This window comes from Condylura cristata, unplaced genomic scaffold (genome assembly GCF_000260355.1).
Source record: "Condylura cristata isolate star-nosed mole 26May11 unplaced genomic scaffold, ConCri1.0 scaffold00019, whole genome shotgun sequence".
In the NCBI taxonomy this organism is placed as follows: domain Eukaryota; kingdom Metazoa; phylum Chordata; class Mammalia; order Eulipotyphla; family Talpidae; genus Condylura; species Condylura cristata.
In genome coordinates this window covers 19,617,412-19,640,414 of record NW_004567120.1, presented here as the reverse complement: position 1 = coordinate 19,640,414, position 23,003 = coordinate 19,617,412, and the positions used below count along the sequence as shown (strand labels likewise).

The 23,003-nt window shown below is 44.0% G+C and overlaps 1 protein-coding gene across 7 annotated transcripts in view; it reads left to right on the top strand.

Moving 5' to 3' along the window:
* LHFPL1 (lipoma HMGIC fusion partner-like 1) overlaps window positions 1-23,003 on the top strand; it is a 128,101-nt gene that overhangs the window by 31,037 nt on the left and 74,061 nt on the right. For 3 of the 7 annotated variants that reach the window (XM_012727188.1, XM_012727190.1, XM_012727189.1), the window contains one exon: window positions 6,165-7,178. The exons of 2 other annotated variants lie outside the window; for them this stretch is intronic. In XM_012727188.1, coding sequence (XP_012582642.1) covers window positions 6,165-6,346 — 182 coding nt within the window. In that variant the 3' untranslated portion in view covers window positions 6,347-7,178. Of the gene's footprint in view, window positions 1-6,164; window positions 7,179-8,535; window positions 8,611-23,003 lie in introns of those variants that run through there. 2 more of the 7 variants (XR_001145614.1, XM_012727191.1) reach the window with 2 other exon arrangements.

Below are 23,003 nucleotides of genomic sequence, written 5' to 3'. Positions count from 1 at the left end.
ATAGTTTTTCATTATCAAACATGTCATATAGTTGGAGTCATATAGTATGTAGGCTTTTCAGATTGACTTCTTTCACGTGGTCATGTGAATTTAAGGCTCCATTGCATATTGTGGGGGCCTGATAGGTCATTTCCTATTTAACACTGAATAATAGAGCAGTTTCTTGGTGTACAAGTTTATCTATCAGTTACTTACTGAAAGAAATTTTGGTTGCATCCATACCTTGAAAATTTTGTTAAAACTGCTTGTAAAAATCTGTGTGCAAGATTTTGTGTGGGCATAGTTTTAAACTCCTTTGGGTAAACAGCAAGGAGAATGATTGTTGGATTGTACAGAAGGGTGTGTTTAGCTTAATAAAGAATTGTCAAGCTCTCTTCCAATGGGGATGCCCTTTTCTTCTTCCTCCAAGGAAGATTTTTTCCTTGGATTCGTTCTCTAGCATACCTGGCTCTGAGATGGCATTATGAACATGTCCTGCAAAGAGAGCCTCTCCTTAGTCTTTGTCCTACTCTGATTCCAAACCCTGACACTAATGCACGGCCCCATCAAACGTATTGGTTTCTGTCTAACTCCTCCCAGTAGCTCGCAAGATCTACTAACAACTGATAACAGGCTAGATACCATGACCCTGCAGGGGACGAGACTGGGGCTTTAAGGAGGGTTCAGTTTAAATAGCAACCAGTGACAATTTGGTTTTTGAACAGCAGAACGATAATAACAAAACTTAATGCTGAATCAAAGAAAATAGAGTCAAACTCCGAACCAATTTGATTTGCAACTTGGAATAAAAGCAACGTGTCTTGATTTAAATGTCAGGCCCACTGCTGAGTGATGATTTAATAACTTTTATGAGGGATCTTGTCACAGCAAATTCAACAGTGGAATAGAATGATTCACAGATAGAATGTTATAAACGATACAAAGGAGTACAAAAAGGAACTCACGTGCAGGAATCATCCTGGAGCTTCAGTATAGAGCTAATATGCAGTTAAGACCACTTCTCACCCCTCACCCTGCCACCCAGCCTTTCCCTTCGTGGGTAACTATGCATGTATTTGCGGACAATGACAGGTGTGATGTCTCTGCACTGAAGTATTTTTTTTTTAAAGATTTATTTATTTATTCATACAGAACTGGGGTACAGGCCAGAGATGCGGAGGGTGAGAGGATTCACCAGAGACAGAGTGGGGAGCAGAACAGGCAGATCAACGAAGTACACTGCTGAGGGGAGCAGCGGGCGGGTCAGGAGAGGTCTGCCGCGCCATGTGAATCACCTCCAGGGCGGGGATTGAACTCATGCGGAAGTGGCTTTGACTTCTTAGTGCTGTGCTTTAACCCGCTGCACCACCAGGGAGGGCCTGAAGTATTTTTTTAAACATAGGCCCTTGAACAATTGCAGTATGGAGGCTCAGAGTTGGTACATTTAACCGGAAAGGCAAGGCCACTGTGAGTCTGGCTATTTCTCAAAGGGACTTCAAGAGATCAACTGGTTCTCTTGCTCTGTCTTTTGGCAGGTATCTAACTATTTTCTCTTGTTTAAATGGGAAGATAGTTGAGATATAGTGGGGGTAAGTGATTTCTTTAAAGGCTTCAGTATCTTGACTCACAGAGAAAAGCGCTTCCCTTCTGGACCACCTTGCCAGTGCAGGGGGTTAAGTGTCTGCACTGTGAAGTTATCTGCAGCTGCTACAGCCTGAATTCAATCTCCGGCCAGGGAGCTGACTCACATGGCACAGCAGGCCTCTCCTGTCTCCCCTATTGCTCCTCTCCGCAGTGTATTTCATTAGATTAACCTGTTCTGTTCCCCACTCTGTCTCTGGGGAATTCTCTTACTCCCCACACCTCTGGCCTGCACCCCAGTCCTTGTATAAATAAATAAACCTTAAAAAAAAGAAAAATAGTGAAAAATAGTGCTTCCTCCTCAGCCTGGTGAGACTCTCTCCTTGACTTTCCCATGCTTCTCTGGGATAGCATAGTAGAATGTTCAAACCTGACAATCCCCAGTTTCAGCAAGCTTCCCAGATCAATAAGGAACCACATTGTTGTTCTAATGCTAGAAAATTGGATTCTGTTGGGCTAATGTTTCAGTTATCTAGACTCATTTCAGAGGAAATTCAAAGTGTAAAGATCTCTCTTCTGCCTAGAGGAGTGCTGCTTAACTGTGAAATCATGAACATTTTTGGCCAAATCATTCTTCATCGTGGGAGGCTGTTACATGTCTTGTTAGCTACGTAGCAGCACCCTGGCCTCAGTTCATGGGCGTCTACCTCCAGTCTCTTCACAGAGCCTTTCGGCTGATCTTCCCGAAGCACACCTCTAAAGCAGTGGGTCTTACTGTCCAACAATGGTGTGTTGAAAGCTGTCATTCTGTGGGACACATGGAAATGTCGATTGATGTTTTGGTCCCACAAAGCACATGATCACACACAACAAAACAAATTTCAGGTCAAAATGTCATAGTATGACGGTTACAAACCCATGTTCCAGTGTCTCATTCGCTGATCAGAAACTTTCCCTTGCTTCCCACTCCTACTTGGAAATATAATAGACTCCATGATGTTTTCAGGTCTAAAATCAGCATATACTCCCCAGTGAACCCTGAATGGAACACTCTTTGAAATATGCAGTCTACTATGAAGTCGACATTCGTCTGTAACTGTGCTCACATTGACTACAAACTCTGCCTAGAATGCCTGCTTCCCACTACTAAAGCCAAATCGAAATTCTGTCTTCTTAATAAGCCTTTACCTTAGACTATAATCCTCCAGTTATAAATAAGTCCTCTTTCCCTGGATGGTCCTGTCGTCTTTTACTTATCTGTAAGGGGCTTTTAGAAATCTCTCTGGGAAAAGTCAATTCATTTACAGAAAAGGGAATTGACGCTCATTAGGTGAAGTGGTCAGGCGAGGCATCAACTTTCCCATAAAACATGGTTGGCTTCACTCTCCTAGTGGGGTGATCATGGAGTTTCATCCCTGGATCAGCTCTCACCTCTGATGTTTGTAAGTTGGCCAAGTCATTTACCTTTCTGAGACTCAGTTTCCTCGGCTCTGAAAGGAAATTGAGTACCTGTTACATCAAGGCCTAGTATTTAAAGACTGATGATAACCCTTGGGATTTAACTGAAAGGTGATTGAAAGCAAAGGGTGGCAGGTCTTCGCCACTGTTCCCTACCTTCGAGCTTCAATAGAAAACTTGAGTTACTCTGTGGGCCATCAAACCAGTGTCCCAGCTTTGTGCAAGTAGGTGAGAACTACCAGCAGCTCTCAACTCGGAAGTGCAGTTCCTGAAAGGTCTGCTTCCCTGCCCCCTCCCTTTGCAATGCTAGTGATACCACCTTTCTGTGCCCTCAAGCAAACAACAGGTAGCACTGTGGGGAGGGGCCTAACTCCCTCTTTTTCTCCTTGGTTTCCTGTGTGGCAGCAGCCTGGGGCTCAGATGCTATTCAGTGTCCTAATAGGAATCTCTCTAAGAGGGAACTTGGAGTGCACTTGGGGTGGCAATGGGAACACTTAAATGTTGGCTCTCAGCCCAGTGATATGTAGTTCTGACTTGACTTCAATAAGGTTTATTGAGGCTTTCTAGCCAGCTTTTCACTCTGGAGCTGCCCATTCTGTCAGCTTTTTTCCTGCCTAGGGCTTTGGGGTAATGGCATGCTATGCATTTATTCCTTTCATTTACAGAAACAAGTCTTTCCCTGGTCCCAGGGTGCATGTACCTAATAGAAATATCCCTGCTACTCTAATGAGGGGATGACCTGACAGGCAGCTGAAGAAACAGATTGAGCCTTCTAATGCCTTGTCTAGACTCACCTGGGAGCAGGCCAGGGAGGAGGTAGTTGCTCGACAGTGGGCCCACCCAGAGAGGATTCCTGCGTATCTGCCATGCCAGCACAGAGGGCTTGGTTAAGGGGATTAGGTGAGAAACCCAGGTGAATAGATTACAAATTGATCTATTAGTTTCCTCTTTGGGTCCACAAGTCAAGGCTCCTGTGAGGGCAAAATGACTTTTGGGAGGTGGAGAAAATGGGCAGAGCACCAGAGTGAGCACAAGAGGACTTGTTTTAGACCCGCCTTTGGCGCTCTGTGTCACAGAGCCTTGCTGGGCCTTCAAATATACCCCTCCCTCTCTGGAGATGTATTGTTTTCATAGACATTATAGCATGCCTCTAACCATAACTTGGTGGGGGGGGGGGCGGAGGGCTTCAGGATGTTACATGAGTGCCTTACTCTACTGATAAAGTGCTATCTCCTCTGAAGAACTAAGCTTTCACACTTCTTATGGACGGGAGAAGGGGTTCACTCACTCAAGTGTGAAAGGAAGGAAGGTACTACTGAGGGTCGTTCATGAAGAAATTTGACTTAGGGAGGTCAGGGAAGGCTTCACTGAGGACAAAACGATGGGGCTGAACTCTGAAGAATGACTGGGTGTTCTCCAGGCAGAGAGGGTGATGAGCAGTGCGGGTGTTCATGCAGGCATGTAGCAAACATTTCAGGCAGAGGAGACAAGGTGAATAGGTCTGACCATGGAAAGGACCACTGCTCACTCCAAAAGTAAGGAGAATACTACTATCGTAGGTTTTGTAACTTTCATTTAAAACATAAACCAGAGGTTTAGGTGTTGAAGGTGGAAATCACAAATGTTCCCATCTTTGAAGAACTGTTGTGATACATCACACCCACTGAGCATGGGAAGCAGAAAGAAATACACTTGCACTGCGGAACCACCCCCTCGGAAGGGGGGTAAAAGGCAGAGAACTACGTGATAGACATGTCTTCCCAGCATTTTGTCTCGAAGGTATGGCTGGTAAAAGGGATTGAGGCAGATTTCCACAGGGCGACTTGTTTGGGGTGACCCGAGCCTTACTGTGAGTAAATAGGTGAGTGCTCCTGCAATGTGGAATGCTGACCGGTGTTCCCCGGAAGAGATGAATTGGTAAGTGAAAGGAAAGAAGCTGTTTCCGGCAGGAGAGACACATGAGTGATGACTTGAGGGCAGAAAGACTATTTCTAACTAGTCTGGTTTGAATGGAAAAGTAAAGCTGCCCAACTGGGGCCTCAGCCTAGACACTTTATGTGGCATTACAGCACACAACCCAAAGGGTGATGAGTAAGTTTCACTAGTTTCCATGTAACCAGAAAGAACTCATTATTCAAAAGTAAATAGTCATGAAGATCCATCTCGATGTTCCAACTACCTGTCGTCGGGACTAGGTTTCTGCAAGACCAGAGGGAGGCACAAGCCACTGTGTACCTTTTTTTCTCAAGACTCCTGCCATTTTGTATCATTGGGCATTTGCCCATTTTCTGGAGTCCTAAAGTCCAACCTGGATTGAGCACTTGAATTCACCTGTTAGTTGTCACTCAGATCTCTTATGAAATAATAGATCTCCATCTTTGGGCATTGACATTTTCTGAGGGATCCCTAGAAAAGACCTCGAAAAAACAAATACCTCAAAGGTAGAGTGGCACGTGGTGGGGTGGAAGTTTTTGAGCAGGTGCAGTTTCCCATGACGTCTGAAACCAAAACATTCTCCTAAGCAGTTTGCCGTTGATTCCAATTCGTAGTTTGTCCATGGATATGGAGAGGCCGGGAGGCCAAGTTCACAGCATGTCAGGGGCAAAGGGCTTGCTTTTGCTAGTCAAGTCTCCTGGTGACACAGTACATAGTTCTTTTAAAACAGTCCTCATGCCTCAGTACAGCTGTGTTACATGTGTGGACCTTTAAAGCCACACATTATGAAAACAGGGTTCATAATCTAACTCTACCACTTTGGAGCTGTGATTCTTGTTTCAATTTAACCTGTGCCCAGGCTGCTTCCTCTTATGTAAACAGGAGTAATAAGAACACCTAACACAGAGTTACTGCAGTGATCAGTGGTGTGTCTGTGAGGAGCTTAGCATAGTCCCTGACATATGATCCCATTGTTCCTGTCTCATTGTCAACAGCGCGCCACCCCCACCCCACCCCCAGGTTCCTACTGAAACATAATAACATTTTATAACCTCTTGCTCAAGCAAATTCCAGTCATCAGCAAGGACGGAAAGAAAGAAACAGGAAGCCCAGCTGCAGTCACTGTTTCCTACTGGCTTTAAAGCTAACATGGCTCAAAGGAAGCATGTGCAGACACCCCAACCCTCACGTCTCTGGCCCTGTTTCTGCAGGTACCTGCCAGCTTGGCTGGGCATATTACTGTGCTGGAGCGGGAGCCGCTGCCGCCATGTTGATCTGCACCTGGCTCTCCTGCTTTGCTGGAAGAAACCCCAAGCCTGTCATGTTGGTGGAGAGCATCATGAGGAACACCAATTCCTATGCCGTGGAGCTTGACCAATGCCACAAACCCTGACCTGGGTGGAAGCTTGGAGAGGGTGGGGAGGAGGAGGGAAGAGAGCCCTGAAAAGGAAGTACTAAGATTAGGCCAGTGCGACTGCCTGCCAGTAGTGTAGCCTAGTGTCTGTATGCTTCTAAGCTCACCACTTATTTCTACTTTCCCTTAAGCCAGTGGGTCAGTGGCTGTTGACAAAATTCATCAAGAACAATGGTTCTCCCAGATGTTTACTCAGCTGGTGGGTGCCCATGAACCCACAAGTCCCCAAGTGCTCCATTATGCAAAATAAGCTCCTCATTTGAAAGGTGATTGCATGATCAAGTAAGCTACAGAGCTTCACAGGTCCTGTCTACCACTCACTCCAAAGCTCAAAGGCCTGGTAAGAAAACGTGCGTACAGAGAGGATGCAGGAGGTGGGCAGAGCTGGCTCCTACCCCTCCATTCATTCATACAGCCCTCCCCTGGGTACTTACTGCCACGGCCAAACCCCCATGGAGTGCCACTGCACCAGTTTTTGTGACTTTCTCAGAATAATGCCATTCCTGTTCCTTTTTCCCCCTGCTTCCTTCCTGTCCAGTTGTGGGGAAGCTTGTGGTGAGGGTGACTCCCAGTGTGGGGAACACTAATCAAGGGTGCCTGCATGTCATCCAAGACCCCTCCCTCATTATGCCTTAGAACACATATACACGTTCATTTTGCATTCTGCCTGGGTGACTGGTGTCAAAATATAGTGGCAGGTAGTCACTAGTCCCTTATAGAGACGGAAATGGTGTTCATCAAATGTTCTGAGCAGAGATGGGCATTTGTTGTGCATTCAATAAACACAGATCCGCAATGAGGACGACACGGATGTTTGTGCTGGCTCCTTATTGAAATCTCCACCACCGTTCATTTTTATTGGCTAGGAATTCCACAGTGGCCTTTGGCCTCCCAGTCATTTCTAGCATGATATAAGTTTCTGCACCTGTTCAAAGAATGCTCATCAAATGTTTTCCCTCCATCTGGGGTGAGTTAGACATGAAAGAACATAGCCCTGATGTCACATAGGGATGATGTATTTTTAGGTCTGGACTCCATCCCATCTGTGCTCAAGGCTGACTGATGGTGTAGGAGAATTTGGTGTCTCATGGGGGCAGAATTTATTCCAAAACACCATCCCCCAATTAATTTAGGCCAGTTCTATTGTTAAATGACTTCAGCTTAAGGGACTCGGGAGGGCTGTGACTCAAAAGGCCAGCTTATCTGTTTCTGTTCTTAATCATTCCAGTGAGGTTTCGGGACAGGCCTACCAGGAAGGAGTGCAGCAGAAAACGGGCCTCATTAGTTATATGCTACCCCAGGAGGGATTGGGGGTCCTCTATCCACCTGTGTAGAGAAATGATTCAAATATATATTCTATTCATGAACTCATCTATTCAGTCACTCATTCCGGACACCTTTCCTGGGTGTCTTACTCTATTTCTCATTGCTAATTACTAGGGATAAAAGGATGAAAATATGGTGTCTCACTCTAAAAGGGACAGTGGCAGGAAACTGACAGGCAAGCATGTCACATGCTAGTAAGTAAAGAGGAGTGGGCAGGGGCATCATACACAAAGACTGTTACCCCAACTACAGATAGAGGGATGTGTGGGCAAGCTTTCTAGAGATGATACCCTTGATGACTCTGATGAGTAGGGGGAGTAGGTTAGCCACAGCAAAGGGTAAACTAGACAAAGAGCAGGGAAAGCAGAGGCCTGGAGATAGGAAAGAACATGGTGGCCCTTCCTGGTGGCGCAGCAGGTTACAGCACAGCAGTATGAAGCTACCGCAGCCACTGCAGCACAGCTTCAATGCCCAGCCAGGGAGGTGATCTGCATGGCACAGCAGACCTCTCCTTTCCTGCCCGCTGCTCCCCTCAGCAGTGTACTTTGTCGGTCCGCCTATTCTGATCCCCCCCCCCTGTCTCTGGTGAATCCTCTCACTCCCCTGCACCTCTGGCCTGTACCCCAGTTGTGTATACATAAATAAATCTTAAAAAACAGAATATGGTGCCATCACAAGAATAATGATTAGGGGGGCATAAAAAGGAGCGTGTCAAAAACTGAAGCTGAAAAGGGAAATATTAGATCCTGTGGAGCTTTCTGCATGAGGATGAGGAGTTTAGATTTATCCTAAATGAGGGTCATTGTAAAGAAAATGACATGAACACCTGTGTGTCTTTTCAGAGGTCAGCTTTACTAAAGTGTGGAGAATGAAAAAGACTAGAGATTGCGGCTCTCTCTGGTGGCTCCATGGGTTGGGACACAGCACTGCAAGCTGGCCCAGCTGCTTCAGTGTGAGTTCGATCCCCTCCCCGGAAGTGACCCACATGGCGGAGCAGGCCTCTCCTGGCCCACCCACTGCTCCCCTCAGCAGTGTACTTCGTCACTCTGCCTGTTCTGCTCTCCACTCTGGTGAATTCTCTCACTGTCCCTGCACCTCTGACCTGTACCCCATTTCTGTATGCACAAATAAAACTTAAAAAAAAAAGACTAGAGATTGCAATAACTGAGGTGCATGATGAGCCAATCTTGGCCTGCAGCAGGGTGTGTGGATGAAGCGTTGAGAAGGCATTAAGTAAGCATAACCCTCAGCAGTGACAGTCTAAAGAATATGTGTAGGTGGCAGTGAAAATTTGGGGATGACCGCTCTGGAACAAGGGTGGTTTCTAGCACCACAATGGGGACTACTAGAAGAATGGATGATTGAATTCATGTCAAGTATTATCTCCCTCATGGAACTGAATGATGTACTTAAGGGAAGGCAAGTTGAACATACTTCTCTGGGTGAGAATCAAGTGATTGGGTTTACATTATCACCTTTCTCCAGGAAAGATGACTAAGAACAGATACAACCAAACTGGAACAGAGTCAAACCACAGTTTTATTTGTGTGACATGATAATGCAATCATAACTCAGAGCCCAATAGGTGGCGAATATGTCAAGCACTTGAGAAAAAGCAGATCATACTCCTGAGAACAGGAAGTTGGATCAGATGATCTCCTTCAGCTAAGGAACCTCGTGGAATTCTGTGGGAGTGATGGAGTTGTTTATATGAGGGTCTTGGCAGGAGACAAGTCATACTTGAGAGACTTCGCTGAGATGAGTTTATAAAGGGGGCATTTATGGTGGCATCCATAGAATTAAAGGAATTTACAAGTGACAGGAGGCACACACAGCCTGAGTGGGGAGTGGGGGAGCTGTTCCCTCTCCTAAAACCGAGGGAGCAAGGGGAAAAAAACAGCCTCACTGGAAACAGCACAATCTATAATGTTGTGAGATGGGCCACCTGATAAGAGCTGTGTCTTCCAGGAGCACAACCTGCCTAACCGCAACACAACTGTGAGAGAGAGCAGGACTTACATTCTTTACCTCGCTCTTCACTCTCGGCTTTCCAGCCAGTGCCCACCATAAGGCAGACCCAGCCATCTAGATGCCAGCTGGCAAAGAAACCTGTTGCTCTGGTCTGTTGAGGTCAGTCTCCTTTGGCACAAAGGATGGCAGAGAAGGGCAGAGAATGAACCTTGGGCAGAGAAGGGCAGAGAATGAAGAGGGCAAATGGAAAATAACACTTAGTGAGTGTTCCTGGGCCTTCCACATTGCTTCTCAGGAAGACTTAGCTTTGTTGTCCGCCCTGGCCTACATATCAACATACTGTGGGAAAACCACACCCCAGAGCAGAGATGGAGTAGAAAGTATCTCATTCAAAAGAACCATTTAAAATAGCTTTCACCTTGGATGAGGTACTAGTTAGTGGTAATGTTTCCTCTGCTTTGCCTGGGAAAAGGGGTAGGACTTAAAAGGGATTTTTTTTTTCTGTGAAGAAATCAGGCCTGCAGGGGAACCAACCCCTTGTTCAATTAATTTTCAATTCCTCCTTGCCCTGTCTGGTTTCTTTCCTGCCAGGCTTTGTTTTTTACATAGAGGCCTGACTAGCCTGTTTTTTTACCCTGTGACATGGAACAGGCCCTAGGAAGCTCAGCAGGGCCTCCTGTGGCTGCCATTGAAGAAAGAGTCCGTTGCTCAGGACTGGAGTGGTGAATGAGTGTGACGTGAGGCCCTCAGAGACCACTTGTCCTCTGCCTGACTGGCTATCCTGGCCCCAGCCTGAGCACATAGATGGAGTGCCTGGTCATGGATCCTTTCTGCACTTGGAACTGCTTAGATCTTGGAGGCAGGTAGAGAGGTGAAAATGTGTTCCATTCACAGGTTTGGGCTGAATAAAGAGAAACTATGGGAGGAGGAGGGGTGTGGAAGTGCTGGGCTTTCTAAACTGTCCAACAAGTTGTACAAAGAGAGAGGCTTCCAGTGCTTCAGAGTGTGATAAGGACTACTTTTATCAGTCTGGCACTCCCTCTTGGCAGAAATACTAATGTGGAAAAGCTACAGGATTGTATTTGGCATGGCAGCCTGTTGGTGGGAAAAGTATGGAAGCTTCAAGAATAATAGTGAATGCATTTTGTAAGATGGAAGTCATCCCACTAGGTGACTTGAGGGGAAAGGTAAGTTATTTCTAGAATGTGAAATCAATCTCCAGCAGGCTTAATAAAGCTTCTTTAGCAAACAGGAGGGGGGACCGTTCACGGACTCATCTTCCCTGTGTCCTTGGTTTTAAAGCATTTTCTGAGCTTGAGGGGGCCGAGGTTGAAGAATATTTATTGTTGGCCTCTTTTCGATGTAGAGCTATGCATTTTCAGCTTCAATTTTCATTTTGTCTACTAAGAAGATTAGGCACTCCCAGTGTAGATCTCTTCTCTAATCGCATCGAACCCCCACTGAGTCCTCAAAGCTAACTGCAAATAAACCATGTGTGCACACTCATGATTTAGGTTTTCATTATACAGAGCTGCATATATGTCAGGAGGCAGAAGCAGGAGAGACAAATGCTTGGTCTTGACTGCAGCACTGTGTACTGCTCCTTCCTCCCTCTCCAGAAAGGAGGCCCCAGGGATCAGTACCGGGGAGCAGGGGCATTGAGGCCAGCTGGCGTCTAGGAGGGCAGCCCACAGTGTTGGCCCCGTTTCAAGTACTGCCTCTACTTCTGGGAGAGGTAGTGACCACGGCAGAAAGGAAACAAGTTGGTAAAAAGCAAAACCCAAGGGGAAGACAGAAGGGTGGACAAAGAGGTAAATACTGGCAGCATGTGGCCTAGTTGGATCTCACTGGAAGAATTGTGAATATTTTTCTATGCTACCTCCTTGGGTTTTCTATGCTGACATACTGCCCTAGACTACACGGTAAAGTGAAGCAATCCAAGGTTTGGACTCAAATTAAGATTTGAATCCTAGACCAAACATGTCCTAGCTGTGTGTCCTTGGAGAAATTAATTAAGCCACTTCCAGAGGTCTAACTTAATTGGTTTAATTGTTTCTAAGACAACATCTCCTAACCACTGTTTGCTTTCATACTCCCTGGGAGCTACAGAAGCATTTGCTACCCAGCAGCCCCATACCCTTTTGGCCTGTACTGATTACTCTAACACCATGATTTTTTTTTTAATTTTATAACAGTTTATTTTACATTTTTACATTTTTTTTCCATCTCAATTATAGTCCCGGCGGGTTTCCCATTACCAAGTCACCGTGTGCCATCACCGTAATCCCATGCACTTCCTTCTCCACCCCCCCTTTTTGATCCATTCCCCACTCCACCCCCGTAAAATGTCTCTGATATATGGCAGTTCATTATTCTTGTTATTTTCTCACCTGGTCCATTATACTCCTGCTATGAGTCTAACACCATGATTTTTAATTCTGGTTTATATTAGAGTCCTCTGAGAAGCTTTTAAAAGTGTTCCATGCTTATGCTCCACCCACCATTCAGTTGAGTCAGAATCTCTGAGGCGTCACTGGTCTGTACGACCCTTATGGTCATCCTCGATATCATTTGCTGGCCTCCAAATCCCCTGGCATTTATTGATGTCATTCAGTGAAGACCTGACCTGCCCCCTTCTTTTTCATTCCTATTTCTGCCAACCTTTCGGAAACTTCAATGTCTATGTGAACCACTCCATTAAATATTTGACCTCTAGGTTCTCTGACTCCTGTACCTGCAATGAGAGCTTTACACTAGCAACCATCACCGCTATGTGCTCCATCACCATAATCCTGATTTGAAGCCCCCATTCCTGACACACACGTGTATCCTTTCAGCTAATGTTCTTTAATATTCCCATTCTGTTAACTCTTTGATCCCATCAGTTTCCCCATGTAGAATCCAGAGCTCATTAATGAAACCACCCCTTGAATAAATGTTCTACTCACTTGGCTCTCATTTACCTTGCCATATATTTGCCTGACAAAGCCCTAATCCTAGTTAAGTTTGATTATTTGTTTGGTCTGTGTTGGCACTGAATTCCCAGATCCTGACAGAGAAATATAATAATTGTTCTTGCACTTTTCCTCTCTACTTGTTCCCTTGATAAATTCACCCAGTCTTGCAGCTTTAAATATTACCTATGCCCTGCCTGCTCAAAGTATGAGGCATAGTCCAAAAAGCACGGGAATGGATCATACATTTATACCTTTGGACCCCAGCTTAGACCTATTGGGTTAGAAGTTGCTTGTGAGTAAAAACCCCAAGTGATTCAAATTCATTAAGTTTTGAGAGACACTGAGCTATACTGGTGGTTTTCAGCTGCAATTGGAAATTTGGATCAATGAATGCCTGTACCTACTTTCCAAAATCAAATTAAATTGATCTAGAGAGGCCCTCCTTGGTGGTGCAGCGGGTTGGAGCACAGCACTGAGAAGCTGAGGCCACTTCCGCATGAGTTCGATTCCCTCCTGCCCCGGAGGTGACCATATGGCGCGGCAGACCTCTCCTGACTGCCCGCTGTTCCCCCCAGCAAGTGTATTTCCTTGATCTGCCTGTTCTGCTCCCCACTGTCTCGGGTGAGGACTCTCACCACCCCGCACCTCTGGCCTGTATCCCAGTTTCCCAGTTCTATATGCATAAATAAATAAATCTTAAAAAAATGATCTAGGGAATGGCCTGAATGTACATAAATTATATACATCACTGTGATTTTGGTGACTTATATAATGTTGAGCAACACTGATTTAAAATTGATGACTCAAATTAATATCTCTAGGTAAAATTTCTGTGAACTCTAGGCTCATAAGTCCAATTACATGTGTTATATCACTACTTGCCTACCTAATATTTTTGACAATTGATACATACCCACAACCAAAATCCAAAACTTCCACCTGAACTTCTCTTTGTAATTATACCCATCTTAGAAAGTAAATGGCATCACACTTCCAGCCTCCTTGAGTGGTCATTTTCATTCTTTTCTGACTCTTCTTTCTCTGTTCTAAATCTTAATGTTCATCTGGTTCAAACATGTTGGACTAGTTTAAAGGCACATTATTCCTCTCAAGATGCACAATCTCCCAGGTAACCTCATCTATCTTCTGATGATGATCTTTAAAAGAATGATAAGGTTCCTCAAATTTGACCCATTGAAAAGAAAATTGTTAGGTTTCTTTGCTCCTGCAAAAATCCTCCTGCCAAAAATATGAAGTCATTTCTGATACTTTTTTCCCCTACCTCCACTGCATGTACAAGTCTTATCAATTTTACCTTTGAAATTTATTCCTTATATGTCCACTTCTCTTATCTCTACTGCTGTCATGCTAAGACATTACAAATCTTAGCAAACTGGACCAAAGGGGACATTCTAAACTGATAATGGATAGCTATCAAATCTTCAGCAAACAACATAATAATGAATTTTAGAAACATTCTAATTTAACTCAGAATAGTATTTCCACAGTAGCAACCCAGAATATCAGAGTCCTAAGACTAAATCTAACAAAATGCAGAGAAAGATACAAAACTTTGAAGGGCACAGAGACTTAAAGATTAAGATTTGATATCTTTGTGTTAGTTCTCTCTAAATGAATCTGTAAATTCCATGCAGTTCTAAAACATATCTTTCCTTTTTCCATGTAACATTACTTGCTGATTTTCACATCTGTATTCTGATATCAAGATTTAATAAAGAGCTATAATGATTAACAAGTATAATATTGACACAGGGACCAACCCATAGAACGAATGGATCAGAGTGGAGGGTTAATATGGATTGATCCTGCCACCAGTATGTTGAAGCTATAAGCCACATTGTGATAATATTAGGAAATAGGGTCCTTGAGTAGTAATTCAGTTTTTTTTTTTTTTTGGATTTTCTGTTTGTGTTATATTACAATATAGAAGTGTTTGATTCAGTAGAGACCAGTGTGCTGGTCACTATGTTTTTATAGGGTCATGAAGGTGGTGACCACGTGATGGCATTGGTGCCTTTATAAGGAGACAACAAGATTTGCTTTCTCTCTCATTCTCTAACTTGTGAAAACAACATGAGGCCTGCGACCACCCCTTCATTTCATCTTCAGAATGAGAATACGTGGAGAAAATCTCCTTCCGATGACATACAGGTCATTGGAGAACAAATGCTTATTGTATGCTACTAGGCTTGATACAGGAGAACAAATGCTTATTGTATGTTACTAGGCTTGATACACAGCCAAAACTGAAAAGTACTATGTTCTTTATAGATATATATGTTATAGATACTCATATCTACATATACACATGAAAACTTGTGTGTGAATATAAATGTATGATAAAATAAGAATTATAAACAGTAATTTTAGGAGAGTGGTTATCTTTGAAGGTGGAAACAAGGAATCTTTATTGCCTTTTATATAGCTTTATTTTACCTCATAGCATGTTTCCCTCTTTCAGACCAAATAACATGTATAGTCCACAAAACAGGAAACTTTCCTTACTGTTTGGTCCAAGCATCCAGGACACGTAAGTACCACATGGTAGGCACTCAATAAACACTTGCTGAAAGAATGAGATTGTTTGCACATCTGTACATACGAACAATGCTACTGGACTTATGGGTTGACTTTAGTATTAGATGAAAGGACCAGTGCGAGAATGCAGAGTGTAGAATGTGTCATCTAGGCACTCAGTTATGTCAGTTTCCTTTTTCTACTCTGGATGTGCAGTTTCCCTGTTGAACTACATCAATAATGCATAGAACCCTCAAGATGTGGGGCCCACTGCTTCATAGCTGGGTAGTCTTTTACAAGATATTTAACCTCTCTATACTTTAGCTTCCTGAACTTAAGACTAGGACAATAACACTGAGCTAGGATGGCTGAGAGTGTTAAATGACATAATTATATCAAGCACTGTGCAAAGGACTTGATGCTCAGAGTAAGTGTTCAATAAGTGTTAGCTTCTGCAGTACTTCTATTATTTCTACTCTCTCTACTACAAAATAGGAAATTGCGTGTGTAGGTTCCCAGATAGTCTATGTTCTCGGGATTCTTTCCAGTTGTTTTATGCCCATTGTCTCTCCTGTTGGTGATCTGTCAAGAGAAACCAGCTCAAACTCACCACACAAGTTCTACTGGCCTGACTTCTTCCAGACCCTGGAAGATTATCTTTAATTCATATCTTACTTTATGGACATGTGCTTACAATTTGGATTTGGGAATTTTTATAACTGGAGTGCAAACACATTTGTGTCAGGTTGATTTATTTTTAAAGCAATCTTGTTAAATGTAATTTAAATATCATAAAGTTCATCTGTTTTATTTGTACACTTTAGTAAATGAATAGAATTGTGCTACCATCATGAAAATACAGTTTCACTGCATCTATGGTTGCTTTCTGAATATACTCCATATTTACTTAACATTAAATATGAATCCTAACATATAAATTTTAGCTGTAGTTTTATAAATAAGTACCTTGCAGTAAAGTGGGATGAAAGGAATTTTTGTAGAATAAATACAATTTTAATGACCAAAAGCTTTTCTGCTTTTCATATAACTAGAAGTACATTTAATTGCATGTTGAGAAGAGTATGGTCTACAAAATTGGTGATTTAGTGTGAGGGTACATTGTGAAATAAATACCACAATCAAGTTAATAGACCACTCATCACTTCAAATATTTTTACCATTGTGTGTGCTTAATAAGCTTAGGTGATCTTCTATAATATTATACTCAAGGTCAAAAGCATAGAAGGGAAAGCTGCCTAAAATGTTAGAAGACGTAGGTTCTGGCTCTGCTAATAAACTGTGACTTTGGACTACTCTGAGTCACTGCTTTCTTATCTGAAAAGAAAACTTATCACCTCTCAGTGACACATAGTGGTTAAGGTGACCTCCAATGTACAACTCTGTAGTTGCTGTTGCTAGCTAAACTCTTCTTCCCTGCCTTCCATGGGTTTCATCTTCTCTGAGATGCTTGCTTTCAGAATCCCAGTTCTTCCTTCAATTTGTGTGGTGCTTCTCTTCTAATTATTGTAGATTTAAATATAAATTGTTTTGCTATAATATTCATTGCTTCATTGAATTCCTTTGCATTACTGTAACCCCTTCCCCAGTATAATACTCTGTCTGAAAGAACCTTTATGCCTGAACTTTATATTTCAACGCTCCTTTTTAGGTCAGACATGCTCTCATTATTTATGCAAAATTCTAACTCAGTAGAATCCAGGATCATGAACTAAACTCCAAAGTTTTTGGCACACAACCTAGGAAAAAGGATCTTTCTCATTACTCAACCTTCCTCTGATATGACTCTTCACCATGGATCTGGATCTCTAAGCCTTTTCACAGTCCTGCTCTCTCAGCCAGGATCAGCATCATCTTCATCCCATGCTTTTTTTTTTTTTTTTTAAAGATTTATTTATTTATGCGTACGTAACTGAGGTGCAGGCTAGAGGTGCAGGGGCCATAGGAGGATTCACCAGAGACAGAATGGGGAGCAGAACAGGCAGAATGATGAAGTACACTGCAGAGGGAAGCAGTGGGCAAGACAGGAGAGGTCTGCCGTGCCATGAGGTTCACCTCTGGGGCCAGGGATCGAACTCGCATTGAAGCAGCTGCAGCTGGCTTGCATTGCTGGCTTTAACATGCTGCACCACCAGGGAGGGCCAGAAGTATTTTTTTAAAGATTTATTTATTTATACAGAACTGGGGTACAGGCCAGAGATGTGGAGGGCGAGACGATTCACCAGGAACAGAGTGGGGAGCAGAACAGGCAGATCAACGAAGTACACTGCTGAGGGGAGCAGTGGGCGGGTCAGGAGAGGTCTGCCATGCCATGTGGTCACCTCCGGGGCAGGTGGGAATCGAACTCATGCGGAAGTGGCTTAAGCTTCTTAGTGCAGTACTTTAACCCGCTGCACCACCAGAAGTATTTTTTTAAAAAAAGTAAAGAGATTTGGGATCCTAGGGAGTTTATAAACTGTTAATGGCCACCACTCACTGCTTCACACTGTAAAACACTTTTGTAAAGCCATCCAAAAATTGGTTTCCATTGTTCTGGGCAACCATATGGGAGACTTTGTTCTCCTAGTATCCTATCATCACCGTAAATTCAGTCAGTCTTCTGTGGTTAAAACTCAAGAACTAGACTAGTGTTTGAAATGATGGAAACAGTAGAATCTGTTATATTTCCAGAATCATGCAAGAAAACAAGAGGTTGAGGAAAATGCTGACTCTTGCTCATTCTTGGATGTGTGTTGATTTATGGACATATGAATCTGCAATCCTCTGGTGAACAGGGCGGGGAAAAAGAGTATATGCAGTAGCAGAAATTCTACATATGCACCCCACCCCTGGCCAGCTTTCTCTCTGTCTGCAATGAGATATAGCTCCTGTGTTTACAGTATCTTACATGGCACAGTTGACCTTTATAAGGGAGATTAGCTCTATGAGTCTCATCTAATCACATAAACCCTTAATGGCAGAAAACTTTACCCAGTTGTTGGCAGGAAGGAAAGGCGAAGGGGAAGTCACTGATATTGAGAGCACCTGATGGGTGTGAAGTGCTTTCACAGGTTTGAATATGACAGGGGCATATGAAGATAGAATGCAGGTGACCTCTGGGAGCAGAGAGTGGCCTCTGACTGGCAGGCAGTAAGGAGATGGGAACGTCAGTCCCAAGCTGCAAGAAGCTAAACTTCTGTTACACAGCCCCAGGGACTAAAAAGAGGCCCCGCTTCAGGTGAGAAAGTAACTCAGCTGACAACTTGATTTCAGCCTTGAAGACCCAGAGCTGAGATTCTGGCCATACCAGAGTGTACTTCTGACCTGCAGAGTTGTGAGTTAATGAATGGGTGTCATTTGAAGCCACAAAGTTTATGGTAATTTGTTAGGACGCAGTAACAATGAATACCTTGCTGAATGAATTTTGCTCCAGGGTGACAGAGCTCCTGAAGGCATGACATATCATTTTGATGGAAAAGGCTTATTTACCCCTAATGCATAGTCTTGTGTCCAGCAAACACTTCAGAACTGTACACTGGTGACAAACTGAAGAAGCCAGCTGCAGCTGCTTGTGGTGCTCGCTGGGCTTGGAGTGTCATCCAGCTGCTCCCCTGGTTTGCTGCCACTATTACACACAGGCAGGAAGACTAGCTGGTGAGCCAGAGGTTCAGCTCGCTTCTTTCTCGCTTGCAACAGATGAGAAGGCTCCCTCAGGCACACACAAGTATAACAGCAACATTGTGTGGTCTTAAATAAGCCAGTCTGGGTTCCCTCTGGGATGTGGAAGATGATATCAAGGATAAAAATAAACCACTGGCATTTGCTGCCCTCGTGCTTGGGCTGATGAGGAGCCAGATGATGAAGTTACACTTTTAACACGATCATGAGAATGGAAAAGTGCTCTTCCATTTTCATCAAGGTCTTTGTCCAGAAAAAGGCTCTATTTGCAGGTGCTTTCAGTAAACTGTCTTCCATTCCTGTCTCAGGGAGGGCAGCAGAGTCTTGTGTAGTGTTGGTTTGACTTTTCCTTCTACTTCCATTAGTTCTCCTGCCTTCCTTTCACTGTCCCCTATTCCTAATTCCATTTTTTGTTATTAAGCTGTTTGGTTGGGAGAGAAAGTCCCAGAGCAGCAGCAGCAGCAGCAGCAAAAACCGCAGCCTCTCAGAGTGAGATAAATGCCCTTTATTCTTATTTGAGTTTCTCACTGCCTAGAGTGTAAGGGGAGAAAATAGAACAGTCTAACAGAAGCAGAGAGCAAGACCTTTTCCATGGTGTTTGGAAAAGACTAAAAAGGAGGGCAGACAGGAGGATGAAGTGACCCTATTCCTGTCCCTGGGCAGACACTCGGTCAACATTTCTAGAGGGTAGTGACATTTACTGTCATTTTATGTCCTGGCATTAAACAGGGTAGAAGGTGGCTTCCGTACAGGTGTTCGTTGAGTGTCCAGGCAGTTGCTCTGTTCCTGGGCTGAAACAAAACAAAACAAAACAAAACAAAACAAAACAAAACAAAACCACCCAGAAGAGATAGAAGGGTTTCCAGGGAACACAGAGCTCATGTATGAAAAATACATGGAGAAGACACAGGATCATGCAGAAAAACTGGTAAGACGGGGTCCTGTGTGGCAGGAGGACAATGGAAGAGATGTGAATTGGTGGAAGTGATAGCTATGGCGATAGACAAGGTGAAGAAGGTTCTTGGTGGCATGGGCGTGGGAAGGAGGATTGAAATGTAGTTTCATGGATGCAAGAGGAGGTAGCAATGAACAATTTTTATACCCAGTTTTCATGCTCTGATGGACTGAATCACATCCCCTCAAAATGCACATGTTGATCTCCTGCTGTTCCATGTCACTACATCTGAAGCTAGGGCATTTAGAGGGATAATTATGGACAATTCAGTTTCTATTATACACAGAGGTAGAGACACCAGGGAGGCTTGTCCACAGGGAAATAGGTCATGTGAAGCCATGCCAAGAACGTGGCCATCTGTAAGTTTAGGAGAAAGGGTTCAAGAGAAACTAAACGTTCTGATACCCTAGGGATCTTGAAATCCTAACCTCCAGAACTGTGAGAAAATAACTTCCTTTAGTTAAGCCACCCAGTCGGTGACATTTTGTTATGGTAGCCTTGACAGAGTAACACGTGTGAAGGCAACTTTTTGTTAATTCCTGATTCTCAATACTAGATGAAGGTTGTTCTTATTCACTTATTTTCATGTTTTAGAATTTGAGTGGGTTGCAGGGACGGGTGCATCAACACTAAAGGATACAGGAAGGTTCTGGCACTGTTTGCAAGGAGGTGATCTCTTATAGGACAGTTTACTTATCTGGACCATTTTTTTTTCTTTCCAGTGAATTAGGTAATTAGTATGAAAAAATATATGAATACATGGATATAAAGTTCAAGGTGAGGATCTCAAGAAAGTTGGCATATTTTCCAAAATACTCATGCTCTACTACTTTGTGGTATTGATATTGCAGGTCACTTAAGGTTAGTAGGGGGTGTGGTCTTATACACACATACATTTCTACTTTTTACTTACAAGTCGTTTAGTCCTAAACGGATCAGTACCTTCTTCCTGTTGGCTGGGTAGAGTTGAGACCTTCATCTTTTGATGGTATCACCATTAAGTGCTGTGTGAGAGGAAAATGCCTCTTCAGAGGTGAAAGTTGAGGGGAACCAAGAGAGAGATGTGTTAGGGCTCCTGTCCATCAAGTTTTTCAGTAAGTGAGATTCAACAAGAAGCACCCATGTCTGCACCTCCTGCTTTGTGCTCGCTGCTTAGAAGGGCTTGTACCACCCTGTGTAGGAGGTGGGACGCAGTAGTGTGGCTTCTTGTGGCCAGAGCACAAGCTAGCATTCGTTCCTATTAACCTGACACATCTTAGATAGAGTTAATGAATCAAGCAGCTTACATACAGTTTCACTCCAAGACAGCAGGGATCTGGGTACAAAGATGGAGTTTTGAGCTCATGATCAAAAACCTCCTCGTTCTCTCCTGTCACTAAGCCTCGTTAGCGCTCCCAACCTGTTTCAGTCTGTGCTACTCAAATGCACCCACCACCCACCCAACGTGGGAGGCCCAGGCCCCCTGATGTCCATACTAGAAATCCTGAGCGCAGCTGAGTAAGAGACAGAATGATTTGGGCACACCTTCCTTTGCTTTTGATGAGCCTCTAACCCAGGCAGGAGATTTATTTCTGTTGTCAATGTTATTTCAGGGCTCAGGAACTAGTTGTCTACCTGGCTTTCCAACCAATCATAGACAGTGCTAAAGAGAGGGCTGGCAGGCAACAAGGTCCACCGGGTATAGTGCAGGTTATTTTGAGCTGATCTTATTCTTAGCTAGCAGTCTGGGGCGTTGGTGTCTGCACATGATTCACGTTAGCCTGGTGGTGGTGGCAGCGGGACACTTTGCTTGAGGTGCTTGGCATTCGGTGTTACAGACATGAATTATGGGGAAATCAGTTTCCTGGCGGCAACGTAGCTTCCAAGTAGGCCTGGAGGGAGGGTCAGGAGGAAGATTTTGTGTAGGCAGCCTGAGCTGAGCAGATGCAGAAATCCAGTGTCCACAGAGAAGGTTGGTGCCTAAAACAGAAACTACTAGCCTGGCACCGCAATATATCTCGTCTGATTTAGAGATGCAAGTAACTAAGTTCCCCAGCACTCTGACATCTTTCCAGTATGACAAGACTGGCAAGGGGTGGGGCAGTAAGAGAGGGACTGGTAAAGGGAAATTGAAGGGATGCTCTACTTTTTGTATACCCTCTCCCTCCTCCCCCACCCCCCAGAGAACAGGTATGGTCAATAGTTGCACCTTCCCAGTGCATCTAACACGAGGTGCTAAATTGTTCTGGCTTCCAGAAAGCCCTCTCCCACTGCCTTTACACTTCAATCCTCAGTGTATCCTTTTTTTTTTTTTTTAAAGATTTATTTATTTGTGCATACAGAACTGGGTACAGGCCAGAGGCTCAGGGGCAGCGAGAGGCTTCACCGGAGACAGAGTGGGGAGCAGAACAGGCAGATAGATGAAATACACTGCTGAGGGGAGCAGCGGGCAGGTCAGGAGAGGTCTGCCGCACCATGTGGTCACCTCCGGGGCAGGCGGCAGGCGGGAATCGAACTCATGCGGAAGTGGCTTTAGCTTCTTAGTGCTGTGCTTTAACCCGCTGCGCCACCAGGGAGGGCCTCAGTGTATCCTTACTAACTCCAACCACTTTCCTAGCATGGTGGCACCATGCTTGCCACATACTGAATACTCATTAAGTGTGAAATGAATGAGTGGTCTGTGTGTATCAGTAACTTTCATATTTTAAAAGTAGATAGAACCCTTTCTTTCAGATATCATTTTACTCTGAGACTCAATGGTTAGACTGGATAGAAGGAGAACCACTTCGGTTATACTGGCACAGGGGCACGGTGTGGGGCCTGGGTGGGCGGGAGGCAGAGCTGTGCCTCTAGTCTTTACTCTCTCCTTTGGGAAAGAATCAAGTGTGCTAAGATAGCCTCAACAAGGGTTCATTGATTTGTTTTGGTTCACTAAGCACAAGTTTTCTACAGTTTAAAATGGGTAGAAAGTTTTGGGGAGGGGAGGATTTAAGATGTCAATATGATGTATACGTTAAATAGATGAGAGAATGGAGAAACCTCAAGAGAGAAAAATAGCACATGGGTTAGATTCCACAGAAAGGTTGAGTTCAAGCTAGGTCTGCCTTATAAGAGATGCAAAATTTCAGTTTAAATAAACAGGAGAAAGTGCTCCAGGTAGAGGCTATAGGAAGCAAAGGCTCAGAGGTGGAGATAAGTACAGCAGTGTCACCAGGGCTGACAAGGGGAGTGAGAG